The sequence below is a fragment of the Monodelphis domestica genome, chromosome 7, assembly GCF_027887165.1.
Source record: "Monodelphis domestica isolate mMonDom1 chromosome 7, mMonDom1.pri, whole genome shotgun sequence".
NCBI lineage: Eukaryota > Metazoa > Chordata > Mammalia > Didelphimorphia > Didelphidae > Monodelphis > Monodelphis domestica.
In genome coordinates, this window is record NC_077233.1 from 271,576,138 (window position 1) to 271,599,756 (window position 23,619).

The window sequence follows — 23,619 nt, forward strand, 5'->3', positions numbered from 1 at the left end:
AAAGATGACTATTCTTTACCTGCTGTATTCTAATGTTACAAATTCTTTCTCATCCACATGAAACTATAGAAATGGATTTTGTTAAAGAAGGGGCATTAGCAGAGAAAGAATAGAGAAGAGCTTTTATACACAGAAGCTCCTTAAAAGCCAAGTTGAATTTAGAATGCTTGCCAGTAATAAAGTTAGTATCCAGTAATGTTTACTAGAAGTATGGGAAGAACTCTAAGGAACCTACCCATAAATCTCAGGGCCTGGAACAATAACCCCTTAGCTGCTCAACTACTGTGGCCATAAATGGGATTGAAAGAGATTTCATCTAAACCTCTCACTGGCTGTCAATCAGTTTCCCCCCTTCAATAATGTTTTTTTTTCCCCAATTGTATGTAAAGTTATAAATAAAATAATGCAAAGTATAATATAAAAATATAAAATATATAAAATCAAAATTATATGTAAAAACAATTTTTGGAATTTATTTTCTAAAATTTTGAATTCCAAATTCTCCCCCTCCTTTTCTCCATTCCCCACTTCCTGAGATGACAAGCAATTTGACATGTGCTTTCATACAAAACATATTTCCATCTGTGTCATATATAGAAGAAGACATGAAAAATATTGAGTGAAAAATGGTTCTCTGGAAGTGGATAACATTTTTCATTTTGAGTGCTTTGAGATAGTCTTGGATCATTGTGCTGCTGAGAACAGCTAAGTCATTCACAGTTGTTCATTGTACAGTAGTGTTGTCACTATGTACAATGTTCTGGTTCTTCTCACTTCACTTTCCATCAATTCATAAATGTCTTCCTAGGTTTTTCTGAAACCATTCTGCTCATCATTTCTTATAGCACAGTAGTATTCCCTCACAACCATATACCACAACCATCCCCCAATTCATGGGCATATCAATCATTTTTAAAAGAGTTTTATTGATGCCTTTTGTTTGTACAACATGGTCATTTGGGATATTCCTACTTATCCACCCAAGGAAGAAACTTTGGAAAACAAAGAAAAAATATTTAATCAAACTCTAACACAGTGATCTCATCTAATAGCATATATATATATATTTCATTTATAATGTGCCACCATTGTACCAGTTAGTCAATAAACATATATTAAACATCTACTACGTGCCAGGCACTGTGGAGGTCTTTCCTCAACTTTTCTCTGGACCCAAGCTTGGTTTTTATAATGACTTTATGTTTGGCATCATTTTACTGTTTTTAAAATTGACATTGTTATCATTTTTGCAGATTATTCTCTTAATTCTATTTTCTTCATTAAGAAACATCCTATATAAAATTTCTTTTGCTTCTCTGATTTCCTAGTTTATTCAAATGCAAGGATATTTAATTACATTCAGAAATTACAATTTGTTTACTGGTGCCAATTCATCTCTGGCCCCAAGCTAAACAAAGAATCAAAAGGGGTTTTGTATTATAGCAGAGTAGCAAGAAAATGGTATAGTGTAGCAAGAAAGGTTGGAGTCCATAGGTCTGGATTTAAAACTTGACTCTCATTTACTTCTTTTGTGACCTTCAGTAAGTATTTAACCTTCAGGTTTCAGCTTCATCAACTGCAAAAGGAGATTAGACTAGGAAACTTCTGAGGTCCTCTCAAGCTCTAAATCTATAAAAATAAACCTCTGTTCTTATTTCCAGTTCTTCAGAATGAAGCAATGAGTTGTATGGGATTGAGAAAAAGGAAGTAAGGATATTTGTCTGAGTTGAGGTGTGTACGATGGGAATAATGGGTGCGATATCTTGGCAGAGATTAATTGGGACATATTGTAGTCTCCCACAGAAACATAAGAAGGAGAAGATGAGTTTTTATACAGAGAGATGTTTTATAACTGCCTGGAGATAAATCAGTCTCTGTCACTTGGAGTTGATCGACTGGAAAAGTAGTCATTTGCTCCAGCACGAGTTTTTTTTTGTTCAGAATACAGACAGTCACGCAAGTATTTGCCTAAGATAGAAACAGATAGAAGAGGGTGTAGAGAAGTGGTCTGAATCAGGTCCCCACTGTTATATCTAGTTTGATATGACAAAGTATGGATAAGGAATTTGTGAACCCTAGGAAAATTTGGATAATTTTACCCCTTCTGTGAGCTTTAATCTTTCATTGGAAAACATGGAACTTTAGCTTACAAAATAATTACCTGGTTGTTTAATCAGCAGAATTTTTTGATATTCACAATATGTTATACAAAATGCAATACTGAAAATATGACTCATCATTTCTACAGTCCTGAGTGTTTCCAGCTTGATAGAAGGATCACAAGCAAGGGTGTGTTGGAGCCAGCTGGCTCTCGACAGTCAATTCTTAAAATTTCAGTGTGCGTATTTACACCTTAGAAATTAGCAAGTTACAAATTAGAGCTTGATTGATTTTGTTGTTGTTGTTGTTGTTGATTATCTAGATTTAACAGTGCTAATATAGATGAAACTTAAGAATGTATCTTATATACATTTTTTCCTCCTGGAGTTAGTAGTTAAACATTAAACAGCACAACCTTCATCATAAATGTTCATTTGGGGACATATTAAGTTTAAGGTATCTGAAAGACATCCAGTTATAATGCCTAATTGTCAGTTGGAGATGAGAGATTAAAGTTCAACAGAGAAATCAAGGCTGGACAAAATCTGGGAGCCATTGCATAGAGATAAAAATGGAAACCAGGAGAACTGATGAGATCAACAAGCAAAATAACTTAGGAGAAGAGAAGAGAGGGTTCAGATTGGATCCTTGAAGGACTCCACGATTAGCAGGAGTAATGTGGGTGAGGATCCAGCAAAAAAAAAAGACAGACACGAAACAAGATGAACCAGGAGATAAAACAGTCATGAAAATGCAGAGAGAATATGGTATCCAGGAAAAAGGGTGACTGACAGTGTCAAAACCTTCAGAGAAGCCTAGGAGGACGAGGATTGAGAAAAATGTCATTAGATTTATCACGTGAGATTATTAGGAGCTTTAGAGAGAAGGATTTCAGTTGAATGATGAAGTAAGAAGTCAGAATAGAAAGAGTTATAAAGGGAGAAAGTACAAAGGAAATGGAAGCACCTATTGTAGATGGCGTCCATCCTCCAGTTTAGCAACAAAAAAGAGGAGAGATATGGGACAACAGCTAACAAAGAATGGGAGGATCCAGTGATAGTTTTTTAAGCCTGGGAGAGACAAGAGACCTGTTTATGGGTCTACCCAAGTGAAAAGATATCAGTATTACTGCCAGATGTTGAGTTGATAGACAGGTTTAAGATTTGCTGTAGAAGGTGGAAAGAAGGCTCAAAACCATGGCACTTTGTCCTTTAAAGCGAATTTCCAATACTGCCACTGATTGCACAACGTAAATGAGATGACAAGCTATTTCTCTCTGGCAAGGGTTCTTAAACTTTTCTGTGTGGTGGTTCACTTTGGCAATCAGATGAAACCCTAAAAAGTCAAGTCTAAAAGTCAAGTCTAAAATTCGAGTTTGTCTGGTCCTAGATCTCAAGGAATAAAAACATAATTCCACTGCTATTGCTAACCATTGGGTTAATGGCAAATACACAAGCCACCAATGGCACACAAATCTAAGAAGTAAACAAGGATATACAAAGCAAGAAAAACTGAAGTTTTGTATGGTGTAGTGGAATGAATGCATCCTTCACAGTCAGAGGACCTCAGTTCAAATCCAACCTCTGCCACATAATACTGGTTTGACTTTGTATGAGTCACTTAACCTCATGGGGCCTCAGTTTACTCAATCTGTTAAAATTAAATGATTGGACTAGATGACTTTCTAGCTGTAAATCAGATCCTATGATTATGGTCTCTAAGAGGAAAGGCATTTCACATGGCAATTTTAGGAAACCAATTCTATCCAAGTTGGATCCAAAAGGTCTTAGTACTAATTTTATAACCAGGAGGGAAAAGGAAGTTGGAGCATCTGTCTAGAATAAGTAGACCCCAGATGCCTTTTAATTAGGATAAACATGAGTAAGAGATGGCTGGACTTATAGACTCATCAGTCTTCTAACTGTTTCTGGCTCTCTAGCCCGTATCCCCTCTGAGTAAGGGGTCTAGTCTTTTCAGACTGCATCAGCACCTGCTGGAATTCTTCATAATCTTTGCTGTCAATTTTTTTGCTTCACACAAAGTGAGCCAAGTATATTTACATTCATCAACAATACTACAAATTATCCCTTCCTCCCACTGTAACAAATCTTCCTGAATTTGCCACGTTTAGATCAATGCTGCCTATTTCATGCCTCCTGGGTTTTTGAGGTACATTATGCTTCACTGGTAAAAAATAATCCAATTGTTCATTTGTACTCCCATGCATCTAGTTTGTTTAGAAAATACACTCAGTGGGATAGAAATATTGGATAGAAATAGCAACTGGAGCTTTATTTCATATAAGGGGATCTGGGGATTATGAAGAATTTGCTCAAGATTTTGGAAAGTCAGCTTTCTAGATAGTTAAATTTAATGCAGTAAAGAGAAAGGAAGATTTTTTTTTTGCTAGAAATCATATCATACTGTCCACGTGTGGCATTTGTCAATTTTCTCCTATAGAGGCGGGTAACAAATTCACTGGCCCAAGAGGCCAAAATTCTGTCTCCCACTAAAGGTTCTTGTCTTTGGATTCACATAGATCAGGTTCAGTCCCATAGGAGAGTCTGGCCTCTAAAGAGAGGGATCAGCCTTTTCCCTCATCATTTCTGGCTCATTATACTCCCAACTCAGACCATAAATGAAGCTTGAATTTGACCCATATCTAGGCTTTTCCCCAAAGAAATTACGAATAGTTGAAACACAGAATAGATCAGGTTTTTGTTGTTCATTTGTTTTTCAATCATGCATAACTCTTAATGACCCCTTTTTAGGATTTTTAGAGTAGTTTGTCATTTCCTTCTCTATATCATTTTAGAGTCAAGAAAACGAAGGCAAAGTGGGTTGAGTGACTTGTCCAGGGTCACACAACCAGTAAGAGTGGGAGACCAGGTTTTGAATTCAGGTATTCCAAATTTTAGGCTTGGTGCTTTATCTACTCTGCCACCCTCTGGCAGGTCAGGTAGGACAGTTATTTTCTTCAGTGCATGCACATGCATGAACATGGGCACACACACAAATGTTCAAACAAAAAAGACTCATTAGTATGTACTGAAAACTTTGATGTGCCATGCATTAAATACTTAAAGCATGATCCAAAAACTTTAACCAAGAATAGTAAATTATCACTCTTGTGCTCAAAACATGAAACATTGTGATACTTCCGAACAGACATTTTCCATTTACCTTGACTGAACATCTCACTCAAGGTTCATAGCTTCTGGCAATCTAAGGCATGGCTTGGGCTGCTCTTCCTTTTGAAGGTTATCTTCTCCTCCAAGATGCATCAACTGAAGGCATAACCTCCCAAAGGACAGTTTGCATTAACTGAGGAAGCCAGGAACTTCTGAACTCTAGAGGTAGCCACCACCTCTCTCATCTCTCAAGAAAAAAAAATACAAAAGAGAAAAGCAAGTTAGAGTTTGGGAATCTAGTCCAGGGATCACCTAGATAGTAAGCATGTGTTCTCACCACTATATGCAAGCAAACTGTCATAGTTGGGGAGGAGGAAGAAAAGAAGAGAATGGGGACTCAATTTACCCCCCTTCATGTGAAGTCCAAGGGAGAGCTATCCAAGTCTCAAGCCACACATTCAGAAGAGAAGGGAAATGAGCACAGATGTTCTCTTTTCTTTTAAATGGAAAATTCTTATTGGGCTCTGGCCAGTTCTTTTTGACAAGATGTGTGACCCTCGGAAAATCGCTTAACCTCTTCTAGACTCAGGTTCTTATTCTGTAAAATGGAGATAATGAGAGCACTTACCTTACAGGGTTGTTGGAAGAATCAAATGAATATGTGTGTGTATAATATATTCTGTATATACATATAACACACATATTTAATGCTTTATAAAATTTAAAAAGATATACACATGTGAGCAATGATGATAATGATAATGCTGCCCTCTGACCAAATGGAAGATAAGGAGAATAGTTCATGGTGACCAACCAGAGTCTCTGATTACACAGTATGCCAAAGCATCTGTCTTGTGGAAAATGGCAAGGGAAGAGGCTCAGCACAACCCATGTTCTATGGGATGATCCCACAAGCCAATCACCATGTATGTTCCATTGGCTAATCTCCAATCCAGATCTTCAATATAATTGAAAATTCTTTTCAAAAAATAAATTTTCCTAAAAACCACAGGAGGGAACAAAGTTTTGGGTAAAGGAGAATGTTGGAGCAGAGTCCAACATTTTAAGAAAATGATTTATAGAACTTGTCTTCATTAAGAAAAAAAGACCAATGACATTCAAATAATTAGTATGAGCAGTAAAGTAAGGTATAACGCTTTGGCCATCTTTATTGTAAAATAGATTTAAATAGAGGTAAAAACTAAAACTATCTAATATGAACATTTTCTGAATCAGAGAGCATAAGTGGCTAGAGTAGTAAACTGGAATGTCATCTACAAAAGGCAGCAAGTAAGCAAATTGACCTGGAATGTTGACTACGTGAGGAAGACTGATGTGAAACTAGTCTGAAAAGAGGGATTGAGCTACAACACAGAGTGAAATGAGCCAAACAGGATAATGCATGTTAAATGTGAACTATTTTCATAATATTAATTTTCTAATCAACCAAAAAACTATGTAATACTTTCTCTGTCCTCAGCACTAGATAGCATTGTATGAGATTCCAAGAGATATGAGCCATGACATCTGCCCTCAATAGGTTTGGCATCTAGTCAGGAAAGACTAATAACTAGTGAACTAGCATCCAAGAAGAAGTCTTTAGATTTTAGGTCTATCCTTGCCCTGAATATTAAGTAGCCTTTTCAGCCAGGCAAAGTCATTTGATTTTTCTAGGACTTGTTTTCATCATACAAAAAAATGAAGAGTCTGTATGCATCTTTAAGGTCCTTTAATTCTATTTCTAACCATTCTACTGTAGTAAGTACTAAATATATATTGTTTTTAGTATTAAAATTTATGAAACAGTTTGTAAGTACAAGGAGATGCTAGTGGGCAAGGCAAATAGCTGTCGATGATTCACTGATTATTGTTCAGCCATTTCAGTCATGCCTAAATCTTTGTGACTCCTTCTGGGACTTTCTTGGAAGAGAGTAGAATGACTTAACATTTCCTTCTCCAACTCACTTTACAGATGAAGAAACTGAGGCAAAAAGGTTTAAGTGACTTGCCCAGGGGCACACAACTAGTAATGTCTGATATCAGATTTGAACTCATGAAGATGAGTCTCCCTGATTCTAAGCCAATTTTCTATCCACTGTACTGCATAACTGTCATCCACTGAATACTAGGGGCTTAGTTGGCAGGTTCTGCAACTTTCTCTTCCTCCTTTTTGAAGTTGAGGCTTCCTTAGATATTTAGCTTCCCTTTCAAGGGGCAATTTGAGGACATATGGAAGAAATGGCTCCTACCTCCTCACTGCTTACTTACTCTCATAACTATCACTCACAGATACTAGAAACATCTGTCCAGAGAGTTGTTTTCTTTCTCTCTCAACTCAACTACAATAACTCTTAATGTTGGATCCTTGAACATCCAATCAGAAATTTTACTCTGGCAGCTCTAAGGCTAGAGAAATAATTGAAATATTTTAACTCTCTCTTAAAACTGTCCTCCTGTCCTCTTGCTTCCTGGTCCCATACATCCCTTTAGCCTCAAGGCCAAGGACAGCTTCTCAGGGGCTGGAAAAAGGGGGCATTGGAAACATCTGCCCAAACCCACAGACATCCATCTCCTCTATCCTCAACTCGTCAGTGACAGCAGCAGGAGAAATAGTCAAGTACGTAAGTTTAGAGGAGGTTTCAGATACTTAGGAAAGGTTTATTGGAGGATGATTTGGACCATAAAGAGTGAACAAGACAGGTGGAAGGAAGAACTGAAGGAATCTAGATGAGGACAAAAATAAAAAGTATAAAGCAAAAGTATAAAGGCAGATACAAATCAAGTGCATTAATGAGACACTGAAGGGAACTGGACTAATGACTGGTTATATAGGGTAGGGGCAGATAATGGAAGTCAGATGAAGACTTTACATTTATTGTGAGAGGGAGTAAAGATGTGAGATGTGAGGGAGAAACATGATGAAAGTGATAGGAATAGAGAGCAGGATAAACTGAAAGGAATGAAAAAGTACATATAGGGTTAATACTACAAGTGAGATCATGTTTTTAGTTACATAAAATAAATTGGTACAGACAAGTGTAAAGCTGGTTTGTTTCGAAATAATCAGATGAGATAGTGTATGCACTTTTTGTTCTCCAAATGTCATATAAACAGGAGCTACTATTATTGTTATGAGAAATGGAAGGAACTTTTTGCCTACAAGAGTTAGTTGAAACCAAAATTGAGGGAAATTGTGGCATTTTCTTTCCTCATCAATAAACCCTTAAAAAGGGGTAGAAAATACAAAGATCCTTCTGCCTAAGATGGTTTAGGCATGATGTCTGGGAGGTGACATTCTTTAAAGTGTCTTTAGTTCTTCAGTTTTTCAGCACTTAAAAAACCTAGACACTTTTCACCTTACCAAAGATAAAAGGTGGCACAATCAAAATCTTCAAGTATTTTATAATCCAACTGCTTAAACTACTACAAACTCAAGAGAGGTTTCAAAATTCTAATTCTCCTATTTAGTTTTAAAGTGTTCCACTATTCACTAAGATTATAGCTAAGGCATTATATATCCAGTGAATAAAATGGAACAAGAGTTAGGTGACAACAATTCTAAGCATAGCTCTCGCCTGATATTGTTAGATTGCTAGAAAAGGTTACGTCATTTTTAACTAGCTTAGCATTCTTCTTTGTAATGCCTTTGCTATATCTCCAGGTATGAGGACTGGCTAAAGGTTCATCATTTTTTAGCTGAAAGCAATCTGGAAAGGTCACTTAAAAGACATGTCAACATGCAGCTTGCATGCAGGCCACCATACTTGAGAGTACATCCAAAACCATATTAAAATGTAGTTCCTCTCCAATTTTACTATGCTCTTTGATGTAGTAATTAAAAAAAGAAATAAATCATGTGGTTTTCTAAGTGAATATTCAGCCTACGGAGATTCTTATGTACAATTTAGTGCCCCCCACTTCTATTTGAGTTTGACACCATTAATCTACACTATCCATTTCATTGTACAGACCAGGAAGTTGAGTCCCAAGGATGCTAAGTGATTTGCCCAAAGTTTCATTGACAGCAAGTAGAGACATTGGATTTAAATCTAGGAACTCTGCATCCAAAGCTAATGCTCATTCCCCAATATCATGCAGTCTCTCACTTTCAACACCAGATTTTTTGCCTATAGCATTGAGTCCAATGAATGAGGGTGGTTGAGCATTCTTCTACCCAGTAGATCTTTGAAAATAGAGCAGCTGTTCAGAGTTGTGTTAAGAAACCATTTTGCCTGGACTTGATATGATCTATGGAGATCCCTGAAAGCCCAGATGGTCCCCAACTCTGCGACTGTAAAGTGCTAATTGGCTATGGTTATATCTCAAGCGCAGCTGTTTCCCCATTATTCCCCTTCCATGTGACTTAAATCCTGATGAAAGAGCTGAGCAAGTCATGCACTTTCAGGCTGATCTCACTTCTTTGGGAAAAAAGGAACTATTTGCATGATGCTTTTAGCTTTTCAAAATAGTTCCCTCACAGAAACCCTGTGGGGCAGGTGGAACCTTTGAGGTAGATGATGACATTTTTCTTCTCATGGCAATTGCAGTAAGAGCAACTCATTAACTTTAGGTTTTCCCATCAAAACCTTGAGGGAGGAAATAGATCTTTTGATTGCTTCTCACTAGTCTTATTTTGATATTTCCTTAAAAGTGCATTTCTAAGGTTTCTATCGATTGCGTAGTTTATTTTTCTTCTTGAGGATACAGAGGTGGCCATCAATAATGCATATAAAACTGAAGGAAGGAGTCTGATGTTTCATCTAGATTCAAAATATATTTTCCTCAGAAAAATATTTAGAATTATTTTGTTATGCTGCTGAAGTAGAAATTAGCCAGCTGTTCCCAACATTAATCAACACATCTAGTTAAATTATGAAACGATATGGGAAAAATATTCAAACATTAAAAAGACAATAATCAACAACTTTTCTTGTCATTATATAGAATCATTTATTGAATCAGAATTCATTAAGGACCTACTAGGTGCAAGACAAGCTAAATACTAGGGACACAAAGACAACTAATGAAAAGAGTAGTCCTCAAAGAGCTTATATTCTTCATAATTCTAGACATCATCCAACAAATATATTTAATATTGACATTAGTCTATTGTGCTATTATCACTTCCACTCATGAGATGCTTCTACTCAGGACTTATATGGACCATATTCTTCTGTTTTGGGAAAATCTGACACCAACAAACTGGAGTCAGACATTTTTTTTGTTTGTTTGTTTGTTTTAATCTTCTCTGGCTTGTTATTGCCCAAGCAAGATTTTTAGGGAAAATTCCTTTAATAAAGCTTAAGTATGACTAACATCTATGCTCTCCCATAAAAGGGGCTAGCAGGGACCATTTTTTAAAAAATATACTGGCATAGAACTAGAAATCAAGGGGATATTCATCAGTTGAGGAATGGCTAAACAAATAGCATCCACTTCAAAACTCACAAGCTAGACACCAAGACTAGAAACATTCATCTTATGATAACTATTCTTTACCTGTGTACTAGGAAAAGAACACCAAATAGAAGAGCCATTGGCCAAGAACCTGAGATACAATTTCAGGCTCACCTAAACCTATATGTTCTTGATGATGATGATGATGATGATGATGATGATGATGATGATGATGATGTGTGTATGTAAATAGTATTGCTGCAATGGTTGGAGGCAGTAAGAGCAAACTCTTCTCCCACCCCTTGCTAGAAATCTGAGAAAGAAACTATTTGAACCCCCAAATGAAGCAATCCAATGAGAGAAAAGGAAAGGAAGCTGTTTCTCCTCAGATCTGTTTATAGCTGTTTATAGAACCATATAGGATGGTTCTTCTTGGCTCACAGTTCTACAGTCACGGTGACAAAATAGAGCATTGCTACATCATACCAGAGTACAAGTCCTTCAATGCTAAAGGGAGTTCACAAGACTTTATTGTGCCATGGGTCCTGCTCTTGGCACAATAGATCACCCCTGATAGGTGCCCAAGTTTTGGACATTGGCTCATAAAATTAAATATACACCTTCAGTGGTATGAAGATGAAATTCAGCAGTTGAAAAAAATTGACAGAACTCACTTAGCATGTGAATATTCTGAATATTGAACAAAATGAGCAAATGGCATAGACAGATAATTCTTAGGTACCCAGATGAAGCAAGAACATGGACTTTTCTCAATGAGTGTAATACCGTACTCAGGTTCCTTGGTTGCCTCCTCTGTTCTGTGTTCCTTTCCCTGTGTATAGTGTTTACTCAATAACCATCCTGAGGTGGATGTTTCTAAGTCTTGGCGTCTACTTTGTGCTCTTGAGAGTTCTGGAGTTGTGAACGTTAATGCATGGAAACAGACTAGGTACATGTGTAAAGTATGCATTTTATATGGAAAAGAAAAAGATATTTTAATGAAGGAAATAAGTGGAAATATGGTGGAGTTCCATGTCTAGATGAGGGACAAGACTGGGAAACAGAATATGCTCTGCTAAAAACCCTCTTAGAAGGTATGGAATTTCAGAAAGTTCCTGAGTGATAAAGAGAGTATGTTGGGCAAACTCAAGAATCAGTTAGTGCTATATAGCATAGGATTTAGTTTGATTAAAGTACAAAGAAAAGGATGATTTAAAAGAAGAATTATATAGTAAATGTATAGGAAAGTAGGAAGAAAAAGGGAAAACATAGAAATTCAAGTGATCCTTCCAGGGGGCTTGAAAAAAGGAACATAAAGATCCCTGGGAGCTATTGTAAGGATCTAAAAGGAGCAGGGTGAAGTGATTATATGATGGGATACAGAAAACAGCTCTGGCAATGGTATAGAAGGCTGGCTGGAAGAAAGCCAGTCTCTTAAAAAGAGACATCTGGTTACTCTAAATGTTTTCCCATGTTACCAGCCTCTGAGAGCCTACTCAGGATTTTCCCTAAAAACAGATTCTCATAATAATCAAACAAGGGAATAGAAGGAAGATAAAGCATATACTAAATTTCATTTAGACGTACCAGTTTCATTTAGATCTCAGACCTATGGAGCCTCTACTTGTTTTTAATTCAATTCACTCTTCCTAGTTCTGTAAATATGCAATGATACCTCTCATTGAGTGCACTTACTACTTCTTCTAAGTGTAGTTGACAGAAAATTCTCTAACTGAATAGGAATATATTTCCATGTGAACTATTTTCTTATTAAATAATAAAGTGCTTCAGAACAAAATCTTCCTTTTAAATATTATTCAAAAAGAAAAAAATTAATAAACCCACATTGGCCCATATTTTCTCTTTCAAAATTCACATAGATAATATAAAAGTTTTATCATTAATATTATATAATAGTGCACATTAGAAATAAATCACGCAAAAAGAAATATATAAATGAATGTGTATATATATACATATATATTCATATGATGTGTATGGGTATCTGCTTGTGTATGTCTGCCCAACTCCAGGCCAGGTAAAGATACTTTATCATAGTTGAGACACTACTTAGCATAGGTGCCAGGGGTTGTGGCACTCACCCCTAACTATCTTGCATCCAACCCCTGTGGTTTGAAAATTACATTCAGTGCCCAGGGAGCTTGCCTCTATTAAAGAGTGAGTTTCTTACATTCTTTGACTTGTTAAAAAAAAACCAAAATTTGGTTTTGTAAGATAATTCACTTACAAAAATGAATAATATAGAAATGAGTTTTGTGTGACAATATATGTATAACCCGGATTGAATTGTTTGTCAGCTCCGGGATGGGGGAGGGAAGAATGGAGGGAGACAACATGAATCAAATAACTTCGAAAAACTTATGTAGATATTTGTTGTTAAAATTTAAAAAAAGATAAAAAAATTTTTTTAGAGAATCAACTAAATAGCTAGTGGAAATAATCAACAACTTTAGCAAAGTTGCAAGATACAAAATAAACTCCCATAAATCTTCAACATTTCTATATATCCCCCACACATCTCAGCAACAAGAGTTAGAAAAAGGAATTTCATTTAAAATCACCCTAGACAATACAAAATACTTAGGAATCTATGTGCCAAGACAAACACAGGAACTATATGAATACAACTACAAAACACTCGCCACAATTAAAACTAGATCTAAGTAATTGGAAAAACATTGATTGCTCATGGGTAGGATGAGCTAACATAATAAAAATGGCAATCCTACCCAAATTAATTTACTTATTTAGTGCCATATCTATCAAACTACCAAAAACTTTTTTTTACTGAATTAGAAAAAACAATAACAAAGTTTATTTGAAAAAAACAAAAGATCAAGAATATCAAGGGAAATAACGAAAAAATGCAAATAAAAAAACCCTAGAGAAATATTAATGGTAGTAAAAGTTATGTTTCAAGAGCAGGGACTCTAAAGTGGGACATAAAAGACTTTATTCAAGTATTACTATTGACTAAAAAGTATTATTCAAGTATTAATATTGACTAAAATTGACATTCACAATTACTGCTTGAATTAACATGGCAATTGGATCAGAATTCGGTAACTTAACATAGAATATAGTTAGAATCATTTGGAAAGTTAAATGTCTTCAAGTATAAGAAGATTCATCATATATATAAAACACTGTATATACAAGGAAAAGACTAAGAAGAGGTTGGTTTATAATATATACATTAAATATAAATTGTGAAATTATTATATTTATGTCATATTTATATAGAAAATACAAAGAATTTCCTAATGAAAAATGTTTTTCAGATTTTTTTCAGTTTAAATGGGAAAAATCTTATTGATTTTCCTTATGGTTCACTCCATCTCTTCAAGTAAAAGAGGATGTCTCATGCTATTAGCTACCTCTATGTCTCTTTATTCATTCTAGAGGGGGCAGTTAGGTAGTACAGTGGAGAGAGCACTGAGTTTGGAATTAGGAGGACTGATTTTCATGAATTCAAATCTAGCCTCAGATACTTACTGGCTGAGTGACCCTGGACAAGTCACTAAACTGTTTGGCCCAATTTCTCCTCTGTAAAATGAGTTGGAAAAGGAAATGGCAAACTACTCTAGGATCTTTGCCAAGAAAACTACAAAATTGGAGTCACAAAGTCAGAAATAACTGAATAAATTCTTTTTAGAACAAGCTCTGTTCAACTATCAGAAGGAAACCTTTTGTATCTTATTTTTCTTGCTCATTCTGCTTGTTTCAATGATGGATGTTAGTGATGCTCCGAAAGTGACTTTTTTCTGCATATAACAAGAATACCCACTTCCCAAGGGAGGCAAAAGAAAAAAAATCATCCTGCTTCTCTCAGATAAGCCACATTTCCCATGACAGGAAAGGGTGGACATTCAGGCTGCTAAAATGCTTGCAGTGTGGTAGATTGGTTTTCCTTTATTTTTCAGAAAATGAATAATCAATACATCCGAAGGGAAGTCTTTTGCTGTGAAACCTGTCATGATCTTAAAAGCTTCTGGGAGAAAGAAATTGGCAAACAAACTTGCTATCGGGAACTGGAAGAAGACCGTCAGGGAAGAAGTGCCCTGACAAAGTATGTAATTGCCTTTTTTAAGAAAATAAGTTTTTATCAATGACTTCTGTTTCTTAAATCATCATAATTATCCTCAATAGCTTTTCCCTCTCCCCGCCACCCCACATAAAATTTAATAATTTCTGAAGAGGAAAAAATCAGCTCCAATGATAGAAATAGTAGCAAATTTTGAAAACTTGAAATGTGTCACATCTGTTGGCCTCCCACCTACACAAAGGTATGCTGGGTGCCCTTTCATATCTTCTAATTTGATTCCTGCCTCTATCTTTATAATTTTGCTACGTTTACTTTTTGTATTTTGGTGTGTGCCTCCATTCTTTTTCCATTTCCATTGTAATTATTGTATGTATTATTTTCTGGGATCTCTCACTCTTCATCAGTAAATGTAAATTTTTTCCCTGCTTCTCTGTTATCATCTCATACAACATTTTTGTACAGCACAAAAATATTCTATTATATTCATGTGCCATAATTTGTTTGCTCTTGACTCAAAAATGGGTGCTTATTTGTCCAAATTCTTTGCTATCACAAAAAAGTGCTGCTATAACTATCTTGGTACACATGGGGGCTTTCTTCTTATTTATGACTACCCTGGGGTATACGTCCTATTATTCAATCTCTGTGTATATGGATGTTGTAATCAATTTATTTGTACAATTCTACATTGCTTTCCAAAATATATTAGGCTGCCTAGCATTCCTCAATTCTTCCATCATTGACTATTGCTATTTTGTCATCTTTGCCAATTAGCAGGTTGTAAGGTGAAATGTAAGAGTTGTTTCTATTTTCATTTCTCTTATTTTTTATGATTTAGAGCATTTTAATGTGATAGTAAATACATTGCAATTATTTTGAGAACTGATTCTTTATGTCTTTTGACCACTTATATATTGAAGACACACATGCACACAAGAGTTTAAATATCTTGAATATAAGAAAATTTGATGCAAAGATCCCCCCCCCCCAATTTGGCCATTTCCCCTCTTATTCTAGGCACTTGATTTTTGTCTGTGTAAAAGCTTTTCAGTTTCATATAATTAATCAATAAGTCAATAAACATCTATTAAGAGCCTAAGAAGTGGGGAAGGATAGATGGCTCAGTGAATAGAGTCAGACCTGGGGACAGGAAATCCTGGGTTCAAATATGGCCTCACATACTTCCTAGACCCTGGGCAAGATACTTAATCCCAACTGCCTAGTCCTTACCTCTTTTCTGTCTTGGAACCCATACTTAATTCTGATTCTAAGATAGAAATTAAGGGTTAAAAAAAAGAACCTATTAAGTGTTATACACTAGAGATTCAAAAATAGGGAAATGACATTCCCTGCCCTCAAGGAGCTTACAATCCAACGGTAAATCCAACATGCAAACAAATATACAAAGTAAATTTATCTATATATATATGATATAGATATAGATATCAAATATATAGATACATATTTTATAAATTTATATTTATATAGTATATTTATATATATCAAATATATATGATATAGATATAGATATCAAATATATAGATACATATTTTATAAATTTATATTTATATAGTATATTTATATATATCAAATATATATATATATATATATATAAAGAGAGAGAGACAGAGACAGAGACAGAGACAGAGACAGAGAGACACAGAAAAAATAATGAACAGAGGATAGGCACTAGAATTTAGAGAGGAAGGCTTCCTGTAGAAGGTAATAGAATTTTGAGATCAGAAGTCAGAGCAGAGAACAGAGGTCATTACAGGCATGAGAGAGACAGTCAGCAATGTCTTATTTGTGGACAAAGTTAGGAGTCCAGAGTCAAAAGATCAAAAGCACATGTCAGGGGGAAGCTGGGTGGCTCAGTGGATTGAGATATGGGATGTCCTGGGTTCAAATTTGATTTAAGACACTCCCTTGCTATGTGATCCTAGAAAAATCATTTACCCCCATTGCCTAGCTCTTAACACTCTTCTACCTTGTAACCAATACACAGTATTTATTCTAAGATAGAAGGGAAGGTTATAAAAAAAAGGACAGGTCAAAGATCAAAAAGTACCAGTTTAGGAGTAAGATATAAGAAGCCTGGAAAGGTAGGAGGGAACTAGGCGATGTAAGAATTTTGAATGCCAGAGTATTTGGTATTTGCTTCTGGAGGCAAAAGGATGCCACTGGAGTTTATTGAGCAGAAGGGTGACTTGATTTAACACTGGCTTTTAATCCAAGTTATCTATTTCATATTCTACAATTAGCTCTATCTCTTGTTTTGATTAGCACGACATCTCCTATTCAGAATTGTATATGCTGTATATCCAGAGAGATACACGATTGACTTCTCTTCCAATTTTTTTAAGTCTGATCATCATTGTTAAGGAATGTATTAGAGAGTTGTCTTTTTTTAAAAGCAAAAACAAAAGCTTTAAAAAGCAGAGAACTTCTTATTACCCTCCTTCTATGAGCCCTGTGTAAACTGAACCTTGATCCCTGACCTGACAAACTATATGTACTTTGGGGTCCTCTATCCATAAGAATCTCTGTAGCATCTTTTCCCTCCACTTAGGTCTACTTTGAAAACATCAGTATGTCTTGTGCAACCATCATGAGAATAATTTGGCTCCTTCTTTTCCAGGAATGTTTGATTCTCCTGCAGATACCAGATAAAGCACATACTTTCTTGGATTCAATAACAAAACCATAGACAAAACACATAACATTATCAGGAAAATTCTCCTTCCTTTTTTACAACAGGTCATATCAATGAAGTGATGGGTTGAAACTGTTTTCTCAGTGCATTTGGATCCCTTGTTGTGTCAAACTGTCTTTACCTTTGGGAAAGGACAGATGGTTTAAGCTACAGACATACCCTATGGCCAGTTAAAGCTATGCCTCTTGATTCCATAAATAGTATCATAGCTCTAGAGATGAAAGGGAGAGTCCTTAGAGACTAGCTATTGCCCTTCATATTGTTTGATCCTAGTTTTATGTGCCTAGATATTGTTTGAACCCATTCTCAGAGACCCTCTAAAGGAAGCCAGAGACCACTGCAAGGAATGCTTATACCTTCCCAGCCTTTAGCCAAGAGGTCCTAGAGGCAATCAGAAGCACAATTTGAAACCAGATCTCATGACTCTAAAGCCAATGCTCTTTTTCCAATCGCACCTCCTTCCAAATCTGCACCTGGCACAAGCTCTTAGAGGCTCATGGTTCATAATAGAGTCCAGTGGCTGTTCCCTGTGCAGCCCAACGTCTCGGTTGCCTATTTTCCAGTTTCAATCGCTCTCTGAATATCCCACTCTGTATCTCTTTAAAGCCTAAAATTCAAGAGTCAGCTGAAGTATGGGAACATCATCATTACTCAGCTATCAGTCCTGTGATCTCTTCTGTTACTATAGTTTTGAAGCTATGATCAGTAAGAAATCAATGCAAGACTCATCTAAAATTCTAAGTATAGACAAGATCAGTTTCTCTTCCTATTGTCTCATCTAGTCTCTTAATCCACATAAGGACCCTGTAGTTGATTGACTTCCTATTCACTAAGACTAGGTTTTGTTAACCTTGAGGTGAACATAATAAAAGATATAGTTGGTCAACCTTTCTGTTATGGTCCATTGTAAATTGGACTGAAAAAATTAAATTGTTTACATAAATTTGGTATCTAGTTTTATTGCTTCCAGGTAGGTGGTGGAGTGAATAATATAATAAGGAAGACCTGAGTTCAAATCTAGCCTCAGACACTTCTCAGTGGTGTGACCCCAGGCAAGTCACTTAATCTCTGCCTTAGTTTTCTCCAAATTTAAAAATCAGAATACTAATGGCACCTACCTGCAAGAATTGTGAGAATCAAATGAGATAATATTTATAAAGTGCCTGGTATAACCTCGGTGTTTGATAAATGCTTGTTTCCTTTCTTCCTTCCAGAGCAGGGAAAAAGCAACAACATTCTATTTTAAATCATAGAGGGGGAAATTACCTTCTACAGAGAGAATTGTCAGAAAATCATAAAATAATCAACCAATCAATTGGCCAACAAGTCAAGTCAACAAATATTTATAAATACTTATTTTATGCATAGTAAAGTGTTGGGCATATAAAGATGGGGAAACAAACAAAAAAAGAGAGGCAAACAGTCCTGACCTCAAGGAGCTTACCAGAACCCCAGGTGAAACAATATGAAAACAAAAACATAAAAAGTAGCATTTATTAAGCATCCACTATGTGTTAAATACAGTGCCTCATACTAACATTACATACCTTCTTCCTATCCTGCACCATTTTATTCTCTTGCGAGGTGACCAGTTCATAGGAAAATTCTTTGAGGTGTACATCAGTAGGTAAGTATAAACATTCAACAAAATTTGGGAAACCAGAAGCTGTCCAGTGAACCCAAAACACAAACATTTTGTTAAGACCTATGAGGGATATAAGCATTCTTTGTAGTGATCTTTGACTTCCTTAGAGGGTCTCTGGGGTCAGCATGATATTCTGGGTTTAAACAATATCTAATCATATAAGGTTAGGTTCAAACAATATTAACAAATAATGATAAAGCATTTCCCCCACAAGTTCTGTTAATAATAAATAAACTAATGTTATTAGATTTGTTTGTTTTGGGGGGAAAGTTGGGTGGCAAAAGTATTTTGTGAAGCTGTTAGCATAGGTGTTTATTGGGATTTATCAGTTGTGTCAAGATGGAATGTTCCAAAATAGTATTTTAAATAGAAATAGAAGGTAGGATCACTGTACCATCAGACTTTTTATTTTTGCTATTTTCATTTTCCTAGGTCTTTTTTTATAAGCCATGCTGGGCATTTGGGCCATGCTAAGCACTAGACTGCATAGAAAATCAGACTTTATCCTTTCATTCAATCCTATGAGAATTTCCTCCTATGAAAGCTTCCACTAAGAGGACTATGATGCCTTGCCCTTCCCACTAGGAAAAAGAAATGAAAATTTCACTCTGTACTTTTATAACAGGCCACAGAAGATCTTTTTTAAAGTATAATGGGAAGATGCCATCTAGATGTCTAATATAGAAAGCAAGGCAGAGTATTGGTAAAAACAAGAAGCAGACAAGAAAGCATCACTTTGTTCTCTCCTATTCAAGTCTTTATTTTGAATTTGTCATAACTTGTTTCTATCAACTTTCTGAACTTTCACATATTATCAAAAATTCATCAACAAAAGTCTGATTAGGAAAGAGGATGAGAATGATACAACAAAGAGCCAGTCACTTATAGACAAGGACCAGGCTCAGTCTTTTCTCACTTTTCTGTGCCAAATTGACCATCAACTGGAGCTACCTATTGTGGATAGAGCATTTGACTAGAAAAAAAGGAGGATTAGATTCTTGTTGAGACTCTACAACTACATCACCTTGTGACCTTGGGCTAGTCACTTTTTCTTACTAAACTTGCCTCTTGATTTGCATTCTGGGTTAGATTTGAGTGCCCAGTGAATAGAAGGTCAAGCTAGAGGTTAAGGAAGACTCATCTTCCAAAGATCAAATATGGCCTCAGACACTTACTAGCTATATGATACTGGGTAAGTTACTTAACCTTGTTTACCTCAATTTCCTTATCTGTAAAATGAGCTGGAGAAGGACATGGCAAACCATTTCAGTATCTTTGCCAAGAAAAAACTAAATGGAATCTCAAAGAGTCAGACATGACTGAAATGACTCAACAATAACATTTTGTGGTTATGAAATTTCATCATTTATTCTATCACCAACCATCATTTGAGAATCCACAGTGTGTTGGACCAGATGTACAACAGGAAATTAAACCAAACTAAACTCTTTACTAAAAAATCTCATCTAACTACTTTAATTTAATGAGTTCTAGAATGAACCAAAATGGTAGTAGTATTTTTATATCCTCTAGTGAGTCAGTTTAAACAGAAACTAAACTTATTTTATATCTATCAGTCAATACACATTTCTTAAGCACCTACTTTGTACCAGGCAGGAAGCAGTTGTGTATCTTAATGGACAGAAATCTGGGCCTAGAGTCTGGAAGACCTGAGTTCAAATGCAGACTCAGAAACTTGCTAATTATGTGACCCTGGGCAAGTCACTTAACCTCTGTTTGTCTTGATCCACTGGAGAAGGAAATGACAAATCTCTCCAGAATCTTTGCCAAGAAATCTCCTCCCTCCCAAGAGGGAAAAGAAACATGATTCATGTAACCATGGAAAAAAATTCTAAATAAATAATTTAAATAAATAAAATAATAATAATAATAATAATAATAATAATAAAAGAATAAAAGAACCCCCCACCCAGTCCCCAACAGGTTAATGCAATAATCCAAGTGTGAGAGGATTGCCTGCATTAGAACAATGGCAACATCAGAAAAAGAAACTAGAAGTGTTTGAGAGAAGGTGCAAAGGGTAACATCAATGGTCCTGGTCAAGGGCTCAGATACTGAGGGTGAGATAGAGAGAAATCCAGAATGTCTAGCAGGGTGGAGCCTACAGGACTGGGAAGAGAGTAGTAGTAGTGGTAGTCTCTCAGTGATCGAGAATGAGTATTGCCTTCCATAGTAACAGAGAAAGAGGGAGTGGGGGGAGTTTTAATTGGAAAATGATGAGTTGTGTTTTGTCCATTTTGAGTTTAAGATTTCTAATATATATTCAGTTTGAGTTTGTCTGAAAGGCATTTGGAATAAGAGATTGGAAGTCATCAGAGAGATTAGGGAAGGAGAGATAGATTTGTGAATCATCAGCATAGAGATGGTAATCAAATCCATAGAAGTTGATGAAATCACCAAGTAAAGTAGAATAGGAAAAAACAAGAGGGTTCCAGAAAGAACCCTGAGGGACACCTACAGTTAGAGGGTATGATCTGGAGGAGGATCCAGAAAAGGAAACAGAGAAGAGGTCACTTTGGTAGAAGAACAAGGAGATAGTGTTGCCCTGAAAACCTAGAAAGAAAAGAATACCAAGAAGGAGAGGGTGATTAACACTGTCAAAGGCTGCAAAGAGGTCAGGGAGAAAAGGGATAAAGAAAAGGCATGTCTCAATATCTTCATCTCTTGAAATTTACTTTGTGATGAAGAAAAACAGTTTAGCAAAATGAATTATCCCAGTGACTGTATTGATAATATATATATATATATATATATATATATATATATATATAATATTTTGTGGCCGTGGTCCACTACCTCTCTTCTGAGGAAAGGTAATCATAGGAATTCATCAGCCACTTGGTCCCTACAATTTAAGCCTCTAGATTTTCCAGAAATAAAAGTTATTAAAATTGAACCAAATAATAGCAGGATATTTTTGGAAACCCATTTGAACCAAGGCAATTTTTTTAAAGCTAAATATTCACTCTTCTGAAGGAATTCCATTCATTTATGTCCTTTCTCTAAAAGGATGATTGGCATATATGACGGCCTTATTCTAAAGGCAATGGGTCCTTCTCACAGACTTTTTTTGATGACAGTCTTCCTGTAATACACACACCACTTTCCACTTTCCACCCTGAATTTCCAAATAAATGTATTCTATAACTCTCCACAAGCTCAGAGGTGTCAAACCTGCCTCCTATCATCAACAAGCAGCTATCAAAATTCCTTGGTGCAGGCTGGACCAAATTAAAACATAATCAGGAACTGTTCAACAAAATAAATAAAAATTCAATACAACATAAATAATGTTAATTTGTAGTTTTCTAAGTTAATATGCAGGTTACAGGGGTCCATTTCTATTTAGGTTGACACCACTGCACACGAGGAAAGAGAAACTTAGAATTCTATGGGACCACTGTCCATCCAGCCATGGATCCAACTACAAGTCTCTCTGACCTTTTTGAGTGATCAGGAATTTCTACATATTTTTTAACCCTTGCCTTCTGTCTTGGAATCAATACTGAGTATTGGTTCTGAAGAGCCAGCTCCCAAACCCCCTTTTTCCCCTCTCTGGCCCCCTAGTCCCAGGAGTTCCTTTCATAATGACCCCTAACCCCAGGGGTTCCTGTTCATTCCCCCCACCCCAGGAATTCCTGTACACTCCTCTACCATAAAAGTGTATAAAAAGCCTGCAAGCCCCAGACTCGGGGCCAGCCATTTTTAGAGTGCTGAGCCCAAACTGCAGTTTGTTTAATAAACTCCCTCCTGTGTGTTACATTGTTGGTCTTTGTTTCATCCTTGGGATGGATAACTGGGCATTTCAGTTCCAAGGCAGAAGAGCAGTAAGGGCTAGGTTAAAGTGAGTTGCCCAGGGTCACACAAATCTGAAATCAAATTTGAATCCAGGATCTACTGTCTCCAGGCTTAGATCTCTAGCCACTGAACCAACCAACTGCCCCGACATTTGTTCTTCAGCCAATTAGAAAAGGGTTAAAAGAGTCAGTTGATACCCCCTTCTAGTCAGAATGTTAAAGAAAATCTTAGTGTTTTCTTAGTAACTTCCAGTTACTCTATGCCTTGCTGAAAATACAACAAAACGACCAGTGTTAGCATCTGTTACACCCCCTCAGCCTGGGCTAACACAGCCATATATTCCATCAAAAACTAGGGAGAATAAAAACAAAGTGAAAACAAGACTTTTATCACAGAGCTGTTAATTAGCACACATCTACTGGCTCATTGTCTAAATGAAATTAAGCAAAGTCTAAACTCAGTTTAGCAGTCCTGTATTCTATGGGCTACTGAGACTCGCAGCTGTCAGGTGCATCATTAGGACACCATCACTCTCAAGTAAAGGCAGAGCCAGTGAGAATTTTGCCAGGCCCATAAAAAATAACTGTTTGATCACAAAAATACTAATTAGCACAAGCCTGCTAACCCATTGTCTGAACCAAATTGGTCCAGGCCTCAAGCAAATCATTAAACAAGTGCAAATTAATAGAACAATAGATTTGGAGCTGAAAGTCATCAGTCATTTGTTCCAAACCCTTTCCTTTTACAA

The 23,619-nt window shown here is 36.1% G+C and overlaps 1 protein-coding gene and 1 long non-coding RNA gene across 3 annotated transcripts in view; one reads left to right on the forward strand and one right to left on the reverse strand.

The window, feature by feature from the left end:
* Positions 1–5,627, reverse strand: part of LOC130455657 (uncharacterized) — a 62,736-nt gene extending 57,109 nt beyond the window's left edge. The window contains exon 1 of the long non-coding RNA XR_008913766.1: positions 5,284–5,627. This is a non-coding gene — a long non-coding RNA (uncharacterized LOC130455657). The remainder of the gene's footprint in view (positions 1–5,283) is intronic.
* The window catches only part of FAM240A (family with sequence similarity 240 member A), a 40,108-nt gene that overhangs the window by 10,256 nt on the left and 6,233 nt on the right, over positions 1–23,619 (forward strand). The window contains exons 2-3 of one of the 2 annotated variants that reach the window (XM_016423785.2): positions 1,662–1,731; positions 14,573–14,718. In XM_016423785.2, the coding sequence (XP_016279271.1) occupies positions 14,576–14,718 (143 nt within the window). In that variant the 5' untranslated portion in view covers positions 1,662–1,731; positions 14,573–14,575. The remainder of the gene's footprint in view (positions 1–1,661; positions 1,732–14,572; positions 14,719–23,619) is intronic. The other variant, XM_016423784.2, reaches the window with a different exon arrangement.